Source organism: Coptis chinensis, chromosome 7 (assembly GCF_015680905.1).
Source record: "Coptis chinensis isolate HL-2020 chromosome 7, ASM1568090v1, whole genome shotgun sequence".
Classification (NCBI taxonomy): domain Eukaryota; kingdom Viridiplantae; phylum Streptophyta; class Magnoliopsida; order Ranunculales; family Ranunculaceae; genus Coptis; species Coptis chinensis.
Window position 1 is genome coordinate 56086212 of NC_141462.1, and position 16700 is coordinate 56102911.

Sequence of the window (16700 nt, forward strand, 5' to 3'; positions counted from 1 at the left end):
CATCTTCGGATTAAGCCTCCTTTGTGGTTGCTTAGAAATCTTGGAATCCTCTTCCAAATGAATCTTATGTTGAACTATCATAGGGCTGATCCCCTTGATATGATCAATTGTCCAACCTATAGCTGACTTGTATTCCTTTAAAAGTGCTACTAACCTGGATTCGTGCTCCTCAGTCAAATCTGATGCAATGACTACTGGGTAGGTTACCAAATCTCCCAAGAAAACATACTTGAGTGTAGACGGCAAAGGCTTCAATTCTAGCTTAGGTGGCTCCTTCTTAAGCTCTTTAGATGGTTCATCAGGCATAGGCGATTCAAAAATTTCTTTGAACTTGCTGTCATCCATGACAGGTGATGAATCCAAAATCGCATTGATTACCTCGACACTAAGTTTCTCACAATCTGAGTCTTTCAGAGCTTTCAATAACTCATCAATAGGATATGAATGAGTCAGATAATCCTGTGTTAACACTTCAATCATGCATACCTCGTTCACAGCACACACCTCCTGTGGTTGCTGTAATATATGCAAAACATTGGTCTCGACTCTCATATTACCAAAGAATAATGTCATATTACTGTTTCGACAGTTGATGAGTGCATTTGCAGTGGCCAAGAATGGTCTGCCTAAAATGATTGGTATCTGCCTACCAGATGTAGGTTATGTGTCGAGTACTATGAAATCAACCGGATAATAGAAGTCTTCGATCTTGACTATGATGTCTTCAATGATTCCTCTAGGTATCTTCACTGATCTATCTGCTAACTGTAAAGTAACATCAGTTAGTTTTAGATCCTTCAAGCCCAACTTCTCGTAGACGAAATATGGTAGAAGATTCACACTAGCACCCAAATCTAATAAAGCTTGCTCCTCCAAAGAATCTCTAATTCTGCATGTAACAGTTGGACTTCCAAGATTTTTCAGTTTCATAACCGCTAGATTCTGTAGGTACGATGAACATCTTTGAGTGATAAAAGCTTCTTTCCAAATGTTGGTCTTCTTCTTCACTAGATCTTTCACGAATTTGGCATACGAGGGAACTTGCTTGATGGCTGTCAGAAATGGGATATTAATATGTAAATTCTGAAATACATCGCACATCTCCTTGTACTGGTCATCCTTTCTGGTATTCACTAGTTTTGAAGGAAACGATGCTGGCGGATTCTTCAATATTGGTTCTCTTCTTTCGGCTTCGGTTGGCTTGGTAACAGATAGTGGAGTGACAGGTGGAGTCACTCGTGATGGTTTCTTCTTACTTACTTCCATAGTAGTTCCTTCAACTTCTTTTGCAACAGTTTCTTCAACAAGTGGCACAACACTAGATGTATCTGGAATGTTAGAACTGGGTGGGATGGTGGGGACATAAGTTTCCTTAGGTTCCGCAGAATCTTTTCCTAGTTCATAGACAATCTTGTTATCAACTTTCTTGCCTGACCTCAGAGTGGAGACAGCATTAACTTGGTCAATCGACTAAGTAATCTCCAGGTTATCCACCTGCAAGACACCTCTTCTTTTCAGATTTGGCTCCGACTGGTTTGGTAATGTTCCTTTCGATCTTTCCATCAAGGCGACACCAATTTGCCCTATCTGGCCTTGAATGACACTAAAGTTATTCTCCAACTTCTGGGTTCTTTGATTTGTATGTTTCAGCTCATTAACAATGGTGGTGATAGCTTCTTCCAGATGTGGGAACTCTGCTTTCCTCGACTGAGGCGTAGGAGCAATATATCCACTCATAAGATCTGGTACTAACTCTCTATTTGTGTTGGGTTGGTATTGCTGGTTCTGGTATGACTGTTGATTTCTATATGGTTGCTGGCGGTTTTGGAACCGATCATGGTTATTAAGGAACCGATTTGGTGATTTTGGAATCCTGGAGGAAAATTCCTCTGATTTGTATTTTATGGCTTCCAATAATTATGTCCCTGATTGAACTGGTTATTTCTTCCTAAAGAGTTGATACTACTTGCTTCTGCATTAGTATCCAGATAGTACGAACACTCTTCAGTGGTGTAGCCTTCATCAGAACATAGCTCACAAATGGCATAACAAGGCTTGGATGGCTGAGGTTTAGCTTGGAAATTGTTTGCTTTTGGAGGATTCATGGAGAACATATCAAACTTCTTGTTCAGAGTTTCAAGTCTTATTGATAGGCTTGCCATAATTGATAACATCGCTTGATTTAGGTCTTCTTGAATTTGGTTGCCAAATTGTTTCGACACCCCCTCCACTCTAGCTACGTCCTCGCTGCTAGTACTCCATTGTTGAGTGTCTTCAACTAAATTCTCAAGAAAGTTGTAGGCTTCCTCTCCAGCCAAAGATGTAAACTTACCTTGATGCATTGACTGTATCATCTGCTTGTTCATAGTAGAAAGTCCTCGAAAGGAAAAATGAGCCAGTGTACTCTTATCATAACCATGATGTGGACATGAAACTACCAGATTATTGAATTTCTCCCAGCTTTGATGATATTCTTCACTCACATTCCCTTTGAAATTGTTGATGGCTTGCTGCATGGCATCTGTCTTCTCGGGTGGGTAGAACTTGTTCATAAACTTTGTTCTCAACTTCTCCCAGTTGTTGATTGAGTTGATCGGCTGTGCAGTTAACCATTCGGATGTTTTTCCTTCGAGTGAGAGTGGAAAAAGAATTAACTTGATACTCTCATCCCTGATATTCTAGTTCTTGAAAGTTCTGAGGACTAATAGAAATTTGTTCATGTGGACATAAGGCTGAACATTGTCTAAACCATTGAACTTTGGAAGCATAGACATTACTGATGCTCTAAGTTCAAACTGGTTAGCTTCTGTCTCTGGAAAAACAATACTGCCAATGATTGGCGAATAGAAATCACTCAGCTTCTTCCTCTGTTGTGCTTGCATGGGTGGGATAGCTTCGAGATTATTGGTGTCCAAAACACCTCCATCATTGCATGCGGCCATGTATCAATCTCGTCTAGCACTACACCAGAAAAGACATTTACTAACGGTTATATCCGTTACCAATATTTTTACTAACGGTTATATCCGTTAGTTATGGGGCTTCACTCTTAGTTAGGCCAACTTTTGTAACGGATGTAACGGTTATATCCGTTACTAAAATTATTTGTAACAGATAGCCAACAACCCATGGTCTAATAAATTTGTCATTTGTAACGAATATAAGTGTTAGTCAAGTTGGCGCGCTTCAATTTCTAGCGGGAAAATAATTTGTTTGTCACGGATATAACCGTTAGTAATGGATGTGGTCACTTGTTTACTAACTATTGTTTGTAACGGATATATCCGTTAGTAAATTGGAGCCACTAAAAAAAAATTCCTGGGTCAAATAATATCCAATACAAATTTGGTCAAATAATGTCAGATGAGCAGAAGCAAAACTATGTGACTGACTTCTCATATTTATATGCAATGATATGATGAGTACAAAATTTTCACCAAGGCTGGGGAGAAAAAGAGCTCCCAAAGCCTTCAAGAGTGGTGGACGTCAATGGACTAAGTCAGGAGACTATGGAGAAGCAAATTGATTACTGGACCCTCTCCTTCACCATCGATGCTTCAGATCTGAAAAGCTCAAAGTCATCTGAATTTCAGCTCACCTTTAACATTATAACCTTCACTATTAAAATTATTATAAATACCAACCTCATTACTCTCCATTCTCCACTAGATCTAAGTAAACACAAAATATTTAACAGAATGCAAACATAAAAAGAATTACCCGTTCTCTTCGGCGAGGAAATCTAGTATGATCAATAGCAGTAGCTGCTGCACTAATTGAAGCTGCCCCTCCATTTCTAACATTCCCAATATTACTACCATTCATTCCTCCATTTCCAGCCATACTCATCATCATATACTTGTTACTCTCTCACATTTTCATAAAAATCTCTTACAATGACAACAGATCTGTAACTCAATAAATCATTTCCCATATCTATTTTCCCATATCTCTTGCAATGAGTTTCTCTCGAAACAAGACAAAAGTGCATACCCTAGAAGCTACAGCATATGCAGCTTGAATGCTGGTCATCCCCTTGAACAGTGTAAGATTAGTGAGGAGTTCCCACAAAACTATGGAGAAGCTATAGATGTCAACCTTATGATCATAGTGTTTCTTCTCTCTCCGTAGAAGTGGGGTTGTCTTTGCCTAACCGATTAAAATAGAGAAGGTTGAGCATAATATGCTTTGTGACAAAGATATTTATTTCAATTTTCAAAAGCAAACAAGTAGTCGGCAGAGGAGATACCTCGGGGCCATCCATCTGTAAGTACCAATCTCGATAGACATTGCTTCAAGAATCGGCTCCTTCCGAAGCTAGCCCAAAATCAGCCAGCTTAACCTTTGTTTGGTCTTACATTAACAAAGACATTACGTAAAACAACAATCATTTAGCGGTAGAATTACTCACTTGCATAAACTTTAGCCATATTTGATTATTATATTTAAAATTCAAGTCGAAATAGAAGACGAAAGCAATACACGGATAAACTATGAAAGTTTTAAATTTGTTAACCTCAAAATCAAGAAAGAACTTTACCGGGCTTGTGTCACGATGAATGATGCCATTAGAATGTAAGCATTCCATCACTCGAAAGCAATATCTAATGCAAAGTTTAGAGAGGGGCAAATCACGGACAACTTGGACACATGTCCCACGATACTTTTAAGTGAACCACCTTTCATCGATCCGCGGACTATTAGCATATATGGTCGCAGAGATGCACCAATAAACTGTCACACCACAAAAGCTTATGTCAGTATCAAGAATAATGAGCCAGTACTATCAATAGAATGTCCATACTTAAATTCCAAAAGTATTCAGTTATATGTGTGGTATATCTGAAGAGTAAGATGCAATTTATATTTAATTACAAAGTCGTAGGCTGCATATATGAAATATGAGTCGTGAACTATTCATTTCTACTCAAAGAAAAACAGTTCCTGGACACTTAGAGATCAATAAATTACATGCATTGTTCATTTCTGCACGATTTTAGAAGAACATATAAGAGTCAAGTACTAGGATATGACAAAAACTCTCACATACATATCTACAAGGTGGTAACTATGACGAATTCAAACTGAACTATGGAGAAATGACTCGTAAACAATATAAACATAAACATGACACAACCTGATCCAGTGTCCAACTTTTACAACGCCTCCGACATGCTGACCTACAGTAACCTAACCCACTCCTATCCTGTGAAAGTGTGTCCACATAGGTCTAAAATGCAGGCACAACATGGTCAGCCTGAGACATAAAGTCGAGACTAAATGTGAGCTCTAAGCAAGTAAAAGAATTTATAATTAAGAGAGGAAGGTAGATATAATGTCGATGGAGATACTACGAAAACCAACAAAAGTGAACCCCCTAGGAGCTACAGTTATCTTAGTAAAGGACAATGTGTTTGTTAAAAAGCAAATCTTAAAACAAAACTTTCAGGGTATTGATAACGTGGGTGGCGTGGTAAACAAATGACTAGCTGAACTAGTGAACCACATGCTCGAAAATCCTGGCGCCTTTGGTTCAGTGACTGTGTGAAGCAATAAGCTAAAATTAAAATCTACTTGGATCAAACACAGATCAAGAAGTAACATGTACAATAAAGGAAGTTGTAAATAAGCTATAAGAACAAGTTATTAAGCTTGTACATGTTTCTTCTCGTGTGTTCATTGGTTCATTGCGCAGTGCAGTCTCGCGATACCGAAACCAAAAGGAGGATATGTACTAGTTACGTACTGTTTTCATATACTAGAAAAGCCAAAATAATCACAAGTAGCAACAATGGAGTTCCAACATTATGAATCTCGCATGCATCAAACAATTACACAATCATTAGTGGCAAATAAAAGTAAAAACTTCAAATTAAAATAGCTAATGGAATGAAGAAGGGGAAAAAAAACTAACCAGGGGCATACGCATCCCCCGGCTGACTACTAATTGCTCCAAGCATCTCGTCATCTCTATCCATGTTGCCATCTGCACCAGAAACTTAAATACACGAAAGGCCTTGATTTCTTTACAACAAGGCAAGTCAAGACATAAAACTAATAAAAAGAATTGACATCTATATACAATTAAGATTCTAAGTCATGATAACACTAACAGTTCCAAGTCCTGGCAACCACAACCACATCAAAGTTTAACGCCATTTTTGTTTCTTAAGTTTCCAAACTAAAGCACAAAACCCAAAAAGTAGAGCAATCCAAAAAAGATCTAAAACCTACAAACATCAATCATACTTCAATTGCCCATCGAGCCAAGCTATATACCCTCCTTCAACCCACGCGTTCAAAGTTGCATTACCATCTTGTGGACCGTCATAAACAGCAACATCGGGAACCAATACTTCATCAATATACACTCTTCTCTCTCCACCAACCAGAATTCTGCCATGACAAATTGTTGCACCAACATCAACAGACCCCTTAGCAACTTCTTCACCAAACTTATCTAGTAATCTAACTCTAGGCTGTTCAAGCGACCCAAAAGCAGGGGTCAAGTTCTGAGGAGTTGCTGGAGAATGGCGTTGAGCAGAATTTGAACCAAGTTCAGTTTTAGGTGTAGTCACACCCATATGTGCTTCGGCATTGGCTGTAACATTATTATTGCATAGTTGTTGTTGAATGAGAACCTGCGATGGAGTAGATGATGCAAGGATATTTTTTATGTGGATCAAGTATTAACAACTCTAACCATTACCACTAATTGCAAAGAAAAAATTGACCTTGAGCATTGATTTGACCTCAGACATGTCTCCATCGACCTTTGATTTAAATGAAGCCATGTCGGCCTCGACCTTTGCAACTGATGTAGTGGCCATCTGGTTGATTCAATCATTTGCCACAGCAGCATGTTGTAGCCGCTTACTAGTAATATTAGAACCAACTCCACGGACACGGTTTTTCTTTTCCTTGCCAAGTACTTCAGTCAACGCATCAGAGTCGATGTCTTCAATGTCAGTCTCTCCACTCGCTAGTCTTCTTTTCTGAACTGCTTTCACTTGATCCTGCAATATATATTTTTTTAAAAAAATCAAATCAAATATCTAAAAATATGTCTGATAGCAATAAAAAAACTACATTTAGTTAATAGAAAGAAACAAAATTTCTACTCACATATTTTTCCCGAGCACTTGGCAAAACTGAACCATCACGGCGTTCACGGCCCTTGCACCAGTCATCTACCCGAGTCCTTTTTGCTTGAGGGTTTTGTTCTTGCTACAAGCAAATAATCAATGCTTAGTAATAGTGCTAAAAGAAAGACAACTAAAAGAAAATATATTAGTCAACTAGCATAGTTAATTGTTTTGCAAATTTTATACATGATCAAACGACATTTTTATTTTAAAAGTGATACGTACCAGCTCCTTATGTATTTGGGAGAAGGTTTTCCTCCCATTAGTAGTACCAATATCATTCATTGCCCTATTGTTTGCATTTTTTGCATTTCTGTCCTTTAATTTAGGTTGAAGCTCATAGTCAACAAAATCAACCCAAAGAGTTGGATTAACACCAGATGGGCAGTTTGCCTTAGCTGCTTCAATGCTTTTAGAGTTTGCCAAGAACTTTGACCGATACGTCGCTTTCTCAGTCCTAAGTTTTTGAGGATAATTCGTCTCAACCCATGGACGAGCAGCAAAATTGGATACATTAAATTCATATTCCTTCTGTCATGAGTAAAGTGATTGATAAGAAAAAATATAGTGAGATATAGATGAAAGAAAGGTAGAATTGGCTAAAAATAATACAAAAAAAAAATACCGTCAAGGCTTTCCAAATAGCATCCTTAAAGTTATCTTCCACTAGTCGCCAATCTTTAGTGTTGATCGGGATATGAAGCCTCACTTCATTCCCTATTGCAGTCTTGAAGTTGCTTGCATTTGGTCCAACAATTTGGCCATTAGACCACACCTCAACAAGCAACTTCCCAGAGGGACCTCTTAATTGTGCCGTTTTGGATGATCGAGAACTACATTCACCTGTGGGAGAAGATGCATCTGATGCACTGCGGTGTGCATTTGTATTACCTAACTCCATTATTAAAAAACAACCTAACAATTCCCAACAATTGAAAACATATTATCAAGGATTTCATAATGCTTCAAATATGACATATAACAAACAATTATTTAAGATCTTTAAAATGTAGAATAGATAAAGTAAAAAGAAAATAAGAAAAATTAAAGGAAGAGCACTATCAAATTAACTAGGATATCAAAAAATTAGCACCCAAATCTAGTACATAATCATCAAAAGAGAAAACTAGTCTTTTGAACATGTTTTCAAAATTACAACTACACACTACAATCATCGACGTGGTTCTAACAATGATCTCAAATTAGGTTGTTGTGCAAGAGTAGATTGAAAGTCTTCGGGTACTTCTAGCTGGTCCACTTGACTAGTCATTCGCCTTGGTGAATGTATGACCACCCACCAATCAGGATATTTCAGATCTCTCGAATAGAACACTTGATGGGCTTCTTTAGCGCAAATGGCCGGCTCATCTAACATTTTGTCAGAGCTCTTGAGCCGATTAAAATTTACCATCAATAAGTTAGATTCTGGGCATAGCTTACAGCCATTGGTCTTATCTTCCACCTTAACCCAGTCACAATAAAACACCACTTCCTTGAAATTTGTGTAATCCACCTCTAGTATTTGTTTGATGACCCCATACCACATAGCAGATGCATCGATAGGATTTTTATCTTTCCTACTTTATGTGAATGTAGTAATTGCACTCATGCATACACCACTGTCTTGCGTAAGAACGGTCTCATCATGAGACTTAGTAGAAAATAAATAACCATTAACGTGATACTTTCGAAAAGTTTTAGCTTTGAACAATGGCCCTCTAGCAAAGAACCACAATTTAGATGAAGTGTCATCATTCTCCAGCAACTACACAAAGAAAACATAACACAATTCAAAAAGTGCAAATAATATAAAAATCGTATCTTCCTATCCCCATTAAGTAATACCTTATTATATAACCAGTCGATAAAATCTGTTTGTATCTTTATTTCTGTCTTTGCTATCCCTTTCCTACTGCCTCGGGAACTAGATTGCAAAGACTCGCGATACTCACTACAATTTAACCAAAAAAGTTAGTATATATCTGTCAATTTATTACGGGGAAATAGACACATGTGAAGAACTAACACCTGTAATGATCGTCAAGTCCATCGACTTCCAACCAAAAAAGTAGCCATCTACGGATTTGTACAAATTGCTCCGATGACAAAATCACATCTTTACCTTCAAACACAGGCCCTTCATCAATATATTCATCATTTTCATCTAGAAACACTTCACCAGTAGTGCTTTTGTGATTTTTGCGCCATGGATTTGGAATGTACTCCATTGCATACTTAACAGACTCAGAGACAAGATACGACTCTGCAATCAATCCTTCAACAAATCGTTTGTTACTAGGTATATCTTTGCACTCCTTCATCGACCTATTTAAGCGATAAACCCATGAATGCATTTATTAATTTTATTTAAAACCGAGACAAAAACAATGGGGATTGAAAGAAGCATAATTTACCTCTCAAACGGATACATCCAACGATATCTAGCTGGTCCACACATCAATGCCTCGTTAGCTAGATGCACAACAAGGTGGATGCTAATATCAAAAAATGATGGTGGAAAGTACTTTTCCAACACGCACAATGCCTCTACAACCATGTATTTGGCATCTTGGATTTCTTTTCGAATTACAACTTTCGAACACAATATGTTAAAAAATAAGCTTATCTGGTGAAGAGCTCTCCGCAAATCGGGAGGATGAGATGGAAAAGCATGTTGAAGTAGCACGGGCAAAGATATTGCATAATCACATGATAATCATGTGATTTCATTCTGAAAGCAAACAAGGTGGATCAAGACTGACGATGTTACTCAGATTAGATGAAAAACCTGATGGGAGCTTCAAATTTTTTAAAGTTTTAAGAAAATTCATCTTCTCCGTTTTATCTAGAATGAACGGTGCTGTAGGTTTAACTTGTTTCCCACTTGCAGGGTCAATTTGCATCCACTGATTTCAGTGTATGCCAAGTTCCCTCATATCCTCTCGTGCCTAGTCAGTATCCTTTGATTTGTCTTTCTTACTAAGGATCATGTCGAGTATGTGCTCTGCAACATTCTTTTCAGTGTGCATCACATCAATAACATGACGAACTTTATGATGAATCTAGTAAACAAGGAAAAACAATATGGACTTTCTGTACCATGCCAATGTAACTTCATTACTCTCATTGTCGTTAACCACATTTTGACCGCCTCTCTTCCGCTTTTTACCAGGTTTATACTTCGCATAACTCAACGTTTGCAAAAGTGCATCACCATTTAATCGTTGTGGAGGAGTTCTACGCTCCTCTTTCTTGCTACCCACTAGTCCCAAGTACTTACCGCTCCTGAACGGATGATTACCTTTAAGGAATATACGGTAATCAAGGTATACATTCTTCATGCTAGACTTCAAATATATGGAAGAAGTGTTGTCACCACAAATAGGACAAGCTTTGTAACCATGTGTTATGCAGCCCGCTAAGTTTCCATATGCGGGCAAATCATGGATCCCCCACATTAGTATAGCTTTTAAAGTGAAGTCTTCTTTTTTGTTCATGCCATAAGCTCTCACTCCTTCCCACAACTCTTTCAACTCGTCATACAAAGGTTCAAGAAAAACATCAATGTCTCCTTTTGGTGCCTTGGGACCCGGTATAAGCAAAGACAACATCTGAAACTCTGATTTCATGCACATGGAAGGGGGGAGATTGTAAGGCACAGTGATGACAGGCCAACAACTATAACTAGTAGACTGAATGCCACGCGGATTAAACCCATCAGTTGCAACTACAAGCCAAACATTGCACTGCTCATTAGCAAAGTCTGGCCACTTTTCTTTACAAATTTTTCACTGACCCGAATCAATTGGATGCCGCATATAAGCCATGGAAGTCTCTGCTCGTGCATGCCATGTCATCTCATATGCTATCCACAGTATACTATACAACCGCTTAAGTCTTGGAATTAAAGGAAAATGTCTCAGTACTTTGTTAGGCTCCTTGGAATTCTTCTTCCCTTTACCCCCCTCCTTAACTTTATATCTTGGAGCTTGGCACTTAGGACATTCTGTCAAATCTTTCTCTGTCTTCCAATATAAGATACAGTTGTTCTCGCACGCATTAATGCACGTAACCTTCATCCCTAAGTCTTTCAACATCTCCTTCATTACTGGATACTTCTCTGGGAGTGTGTTACCTTTAGGCAACCATCGCCTCAACAAGGATAAGAGTACTGTCATACCAATTCCAGACCAACCAAATTGCTTCTTTACATTGTGAAGTTCTACAAGTGTAGAGAGAGTTGTCTCGGGACCCCTCACATGCAGGATACAATTTTTCAGTTGCCTTTTTCTTATATTCATAATACCTCTTTCCTAAGTCTTGTTCAAGAACATAAGGCTCATCAAACTCCGGTCCCAGACTGCCATCGCCCACAACTCTTTCATGCAATCCAAAAGAAGAGTCAACAAAGTTTCCCATCCCAATCCCGACCTCCCCAATAGTTTCTTCCTCGGTGCCTTCCATCTCAATAGCAACATCACCAATGGTTGTTTCTCTAATATTTGCAACCATTGGAGGATGAACGGCAATGTTAGATAAGTCCTCACCATGTAAAGTCCATACACAATAGGACTTCTCTATACCGTTTGAGACTAAATGGTGTTCAACATCTTTATAAGTCAACCAATACCTATTTCAACACTTCTTGCACGGGCAAGGACACTTCTTACCACCCAACTTCCACTTTGCAAATTTAAGAAAAACCTTGACTCCCATAGAATAGACTGTGCCGCCTCTTTCCTTTTCACTCATCCATTCTTTGTTTATTGGTTCAGACATTCTATACTATATTTAGACACCAAGGGAAATAATGATCAGCATAAATAACAGACAACTAGCTATCCAAGTACAACCAAAAAGCAAGAAACAAACGGCATCATAAGATTCAAATGTAGGTAACATTGTTTTCAATCCATAAGGGCAGCAACAGTTAAAACACTAAATTTTGCAGGTGTATAGCTCGACACTTAATGCAACATATAATTTCCATCATATCTACAACTCAAAACTAATAAATACTATGAATATATGTCATGCGCCCATATTTTTTCAGAATGAAAGAGCCACTAGGAAATTGTATTTGTGAGTACAGATGCTACTTTAGCACTACCTATTGATTTGATTTATTCTAGTGCAAGGCAACTAATGAAATTAAATATGCACCAACCTAAAAGAAAATGTCTAGCCTAGTTATATTCTTATGTCCTCAACAACTAATTATCGCATTTCAAGTAGTATGTAATCCTGGAGCTATGTACATAACCAACAAAGAAGCAAACTTTTATAACCACATCTATTAAACCAATAAAGATTAATATTTTACCTCAAAATTAGACTTAGCAGCAACAAGTGAAACTTTTGAGAAAATCAGTCAACCCTTCAAAAAAGAAACATATCAAGTATGAGAAAAAATAGCTACACAATGGATAAGTGTCATACACCAACATTTTCAGAAAATTCTATCTTACAATTGTTTTTCTAAGCCAACTGCCTAGTATGCACTACTCCCGCTTACAAATCATAGACAACAACAAATTGAGGATGCTATGAATAGATTAACACCAATGAGAAAAAGCAGATACACAATGGATAAGTGTCATACACCAACATTTTCAGAAAATTGTATCCACGACTCCACTAACACATCTCTCTTTCTCAATGAATAATAATAAAAAAAAATACGGAATCACTAACTAAAAGAAATTCTATCTTACAGTTGTTTCTCTAAGCCAACTGCCTAAACGGGGACTTTCGCACGCGCTAAGAAATCACTTTCCAAAGAACGCAGACAGTTCAAGTATAATGGTTAAGACCCCTATTACTCCTAACATGGAAGCCAGATCTTTCAACACTGTAAGGACAATGAGATACGACATAATCCGTTTGAAATATTCAAGCCAGAAAATATCGCATTCAAACATCACGTGTACAGTGTACCCTACATGATGACCCTGACGGAAATTCCCCTCCAAATTTTGTGGCTATAAATACTAGGTCTCTGCAAAGACGAATGATCATTTTCATCCTCTTTTTCCCCTCTTTCACCCTTGTGCTTCATCTTCTGGTAAATCAATTTTCATTTTCAATTTTCAATTATTATTACTATTTTTATTTTTTTTGGATAGGTAAGTCAATTTTATTAATATACACATCAACAATAAGATGAGGTGTCCTACCAAAGTACCAAATACAAAGATTACAGATAGAAGAGGTAGAAAAGAATTAATAAAAAATGCATTAAGGATCATAAATGCTCAAAACAGCAAATAGAAACGGTAGAACCATGAGTTGTCTTCCCACAATTAGCTAGTATTATTATCACATGTTGATTTTATATTGCCATACATGTCTTTCTTTATGTCTTTATATGTGTCACAGGAGAAGAACAAAATTATCTCATTCACTTTAAATCTTATGATGGATCAAGAGCACTAAGTTCTACTCCAAGGGTTCGCTTTTTCTCAAGATGCCAAAGAACCTTCTCAAACAGTTGTTGCCTCCTCTTCAATGCAGCCTTGATTCCTCTCTTCAAAGTTATTGTTTATGGCATTCACTGAGTTCAGTTTGTTACATCTGATGATCAGATCGATCATCAGACAGCCAACCTATTCACTAAGGGTCTTCACAAAAATTAGGTACAGATAAACCAATGAAGAGCCTTCAAACTCCCCAAGAGAAAGGACAATTCACTTTCTTGGCTATCCCCTCTGTTCTATTAATTACCATCTATGGTCTTATACAACAAATACCAATACCTAATCTATGGTCTTATACTGAAGGACGAAATTAAGTCAGGTCCATACAAACTGAACATTTGAAAGAATAACAGAAACTTCTACAGTGCTTATGAAACCAGATTGCAAATTAATAGCTACTAAATGTTTACATAAGACTTACTCAAAGACAAGGTCCAGATAAAACTGAGTAGAGAACATGATCACATAATGGAAGAATATATTTATTGTAAATCATGACCACATGATGGAAAGCATAAAGAAAACTAGTATGCACTACTCCCACTTACAAATCACAGACAACAACAAATTGAGAATTCTATGAATAGATTAACATACAATCAATCAAACATGTTTACAAACAACCAAGAAGAGATAGAGAAAGAGAGAGAGAGAGAGTCAGCAAAAAAGTAACCTTTTTTAATCGATAATCTACGAAGAGATTGACCTGGTTCGTCAGAGAAATTGGAGAAGATGGACATAGAGAAGCTAGGGTTCTTCAGAGAGTTTTTTTTTTGTTTCCTGTTGTATGAAAAAAGAGGCGAGATAAATCCTTTTGTAAGTGTTAGCCGAAAAAATAAGTGAGCTGAAAAAAATAAGAAAAAAGAAGGGAGAAATGTGACCGCGTTACCAAATTTGCCCGGTCGTGATATTTTTTTATTTTCCAATTTATTATACATATTTGTTTCCTTTTCTAACGGATATAAATGTTAGCATATCCCAAAATAACTATGAAAACATTATTAAATATTAATTCAAGATTTTAAGTAACACTTGTTATAGTAAGTAACGGATATAACTGTTACTACCTCAGTAACAGTTATATCCGTTACTTATTGAAAATTTGCACTGTTACAAAATAGCTATTATGGTGTAGTATCAGGCTAGTTATTTATTAATATATAGTACAAAGAATGTCCAAGGGAGATGAGCATGTTAATTATCACACCTAATCAATCATAGTAACAACTTGATGAAGATATAAATAAATTTCAGTAGTTGAAAAGATGAGTCAAAGAAAGAAACCCCCAACTAAATATATATATATATATATATATATATATATATATATATATATATATATATATATAAATCTCTGTTAAAAAGTAGTCTACCTTCATATAATCTGATTTCAGTAACCAAGATTCTTTCATATAGTCTACTTTTTATTTATAGAAAGAACAATCATAACACCAATATGGCCATCCCCATACTGTTATTATCCCTCCCCCTTTCATATAAACCACCTCCACCTTATCTCCAAGTAGGAGCAAATGTGCAATAAAGCCCAAGTACACCTTACGTCTGTAAGAGCAAGACACCTCATGCTACAATTAGACCCTATATGAAAATGACCAGTCCTACCTTAGGACTAAAGTGTTTCCCCCCCCCACACACACACACACACACAACTAACTTTAGTAGTAAAAGTATTCCTTGCTGCCTGTGATTAGAACTACTACGAACATCGTACTTTGGGGCCAAAATTTCAAAATGAACCCATTTTCTGGATCGCTCAATTTGTGGATATAATAATTATAATATTCTCCTACCTCTATCTAATAACAACATCTTGTAATCTTGGACATCATCTCACACAAAAATCATTAAAGCTATGTGATTACAAAGAAGGAAATCATGATCTTAGTCTGACACCCATACTCATCAACGACCAAAACGCAAATTAAAAAAAATTAATTTCGAAATTAGAATACACTTGCTAGAGAAATGAAGAAAATACAATAAAAGCACAAATTTACAGATTAGAAGAAACTTTTTGTAGAATGCAGATCTAATTTGTGTACCAAACACATGGGATATGGATTTCACCTCTTCAAGAGAAGACTTGTAGTATTTCAATAAGATCTGCATAACTGAATCAATAGTGCGTCAGTACTGGTTCAAGCCTTAAAGTCATTTTTCAGTACTGCTTCTCTATAAAACAAAATTACTCAACTGCCACTATTATTCAGTACATGCAAAACATAATGAAAAACTTTTTTTTTTTGTCAAATTCAAACAACCAGATGAACACTAACGGTCCCTCTTTGAGTTCATTAATCAACTAACAATCAGAATTCCATATCTTACAACAATGAAAAATAGTAGATTCTTTGTCTAATAGAAATACCAACATTAACTAATAGAAAATAGAAAGAACAAGAAAAAAAAACTAACTAGGGGAAACGCATCCCCCGGCTGACTACTAACCGCTCCAACTATCTTATACCATTGACAAGTTCCATAACACACTCTGTTCACGTGTAAGAAACCACCACATCATCAACAACTTTCATTCAAATGAAACATGTAGAACTTAATAAGGTAACAACTTATCACCATGTGTACAAGGTACACTAGTTAATAAACCATTTTGTTATACAAAAAGTCAATAGGAACTAAGGCCAACACAATCTCATCCAAATCACTTATTCACAAACGTACTTTTTGCACATTATCAATTCTAGAGAATAGATTCCAATAGTCCAATACCAATGATACTTAGATAAGTCCAAAAGAAAATAGTACCAACGAATTCTTGCAATTAATTAAATAGTTAAATTAATAAATCCATAAACCAGGGTATTACATAGGGTCTGCTTGTGTCACTATGATTAACACACTAGTCAAGAACAATTATTAATAAATAATTAGCTCGAAATAGTAACATGGATTTGTATTAGACAAATAATCGACTATTTTTCATTGGAAAACAGATAGAGGAGCTTACCAAATTGAACTTCCAATTTAGAGCCTAAAATGATGCATTTCATTCAAACCTAAAATCTTAGAGAAGCAGAGGCCTTGTCTAAGTCACACG

General features: G+C 36.7%; 2 protein-coding genes across 2 annotated transcripts; both read right to left on the minus strand.

The window, feature by feature from the left end:
• Window positions 1-6223: 6223 nt before the first annotated feature.
• Window positions 6224-8046, minus strand: LOC147488056 (uncharacterized). Its single transcript, XM_086574245.1, has 5 exons — window positions 7771-8046; window positions 7371-7676; window positions 7126-7227; window positions 6735-7016; window positions 6224-6641 (listed from the first exon to the last, which is right to left on the minus strand). The coding sequence occupies exons 1-4, from the start codon at window positions 8044-8046 to the stop codon at window positions 6840-6842; spliced, it is 861 nt and encodes a 286-aa protein (XP_086430371.1). The 3' UTR covers window positions 6224-6641; window positions 6735-6839.
• A 270-nt stretch (window positions 8047-8316) lies between these two features.
• On the minus strand, window positions 8317-11924 carry LOC147488057 (uncharacterized). Its single transcript, XM_086574246.1, has 8 exons — window positions 11816-11924; window positions 11405-11737; window positions 10942-11316; window positions 10245-10872; window positions 9174-9470; window positions 8991-9096; window positions 8831-8910; window positions 8317-8722 (listed from the first exon to the last, which is right to left on the minus strand). Exons 1-8 carry the CDS (start codon window positions 11922-11924, stop codon window positions 8317-8319), a joined length of 2334 nt encoding a protein of 777 aa, XP_086430372.1.
• Between the last annotated feature and the right edge of the window lie 4776 nt (window positions 11925-16700).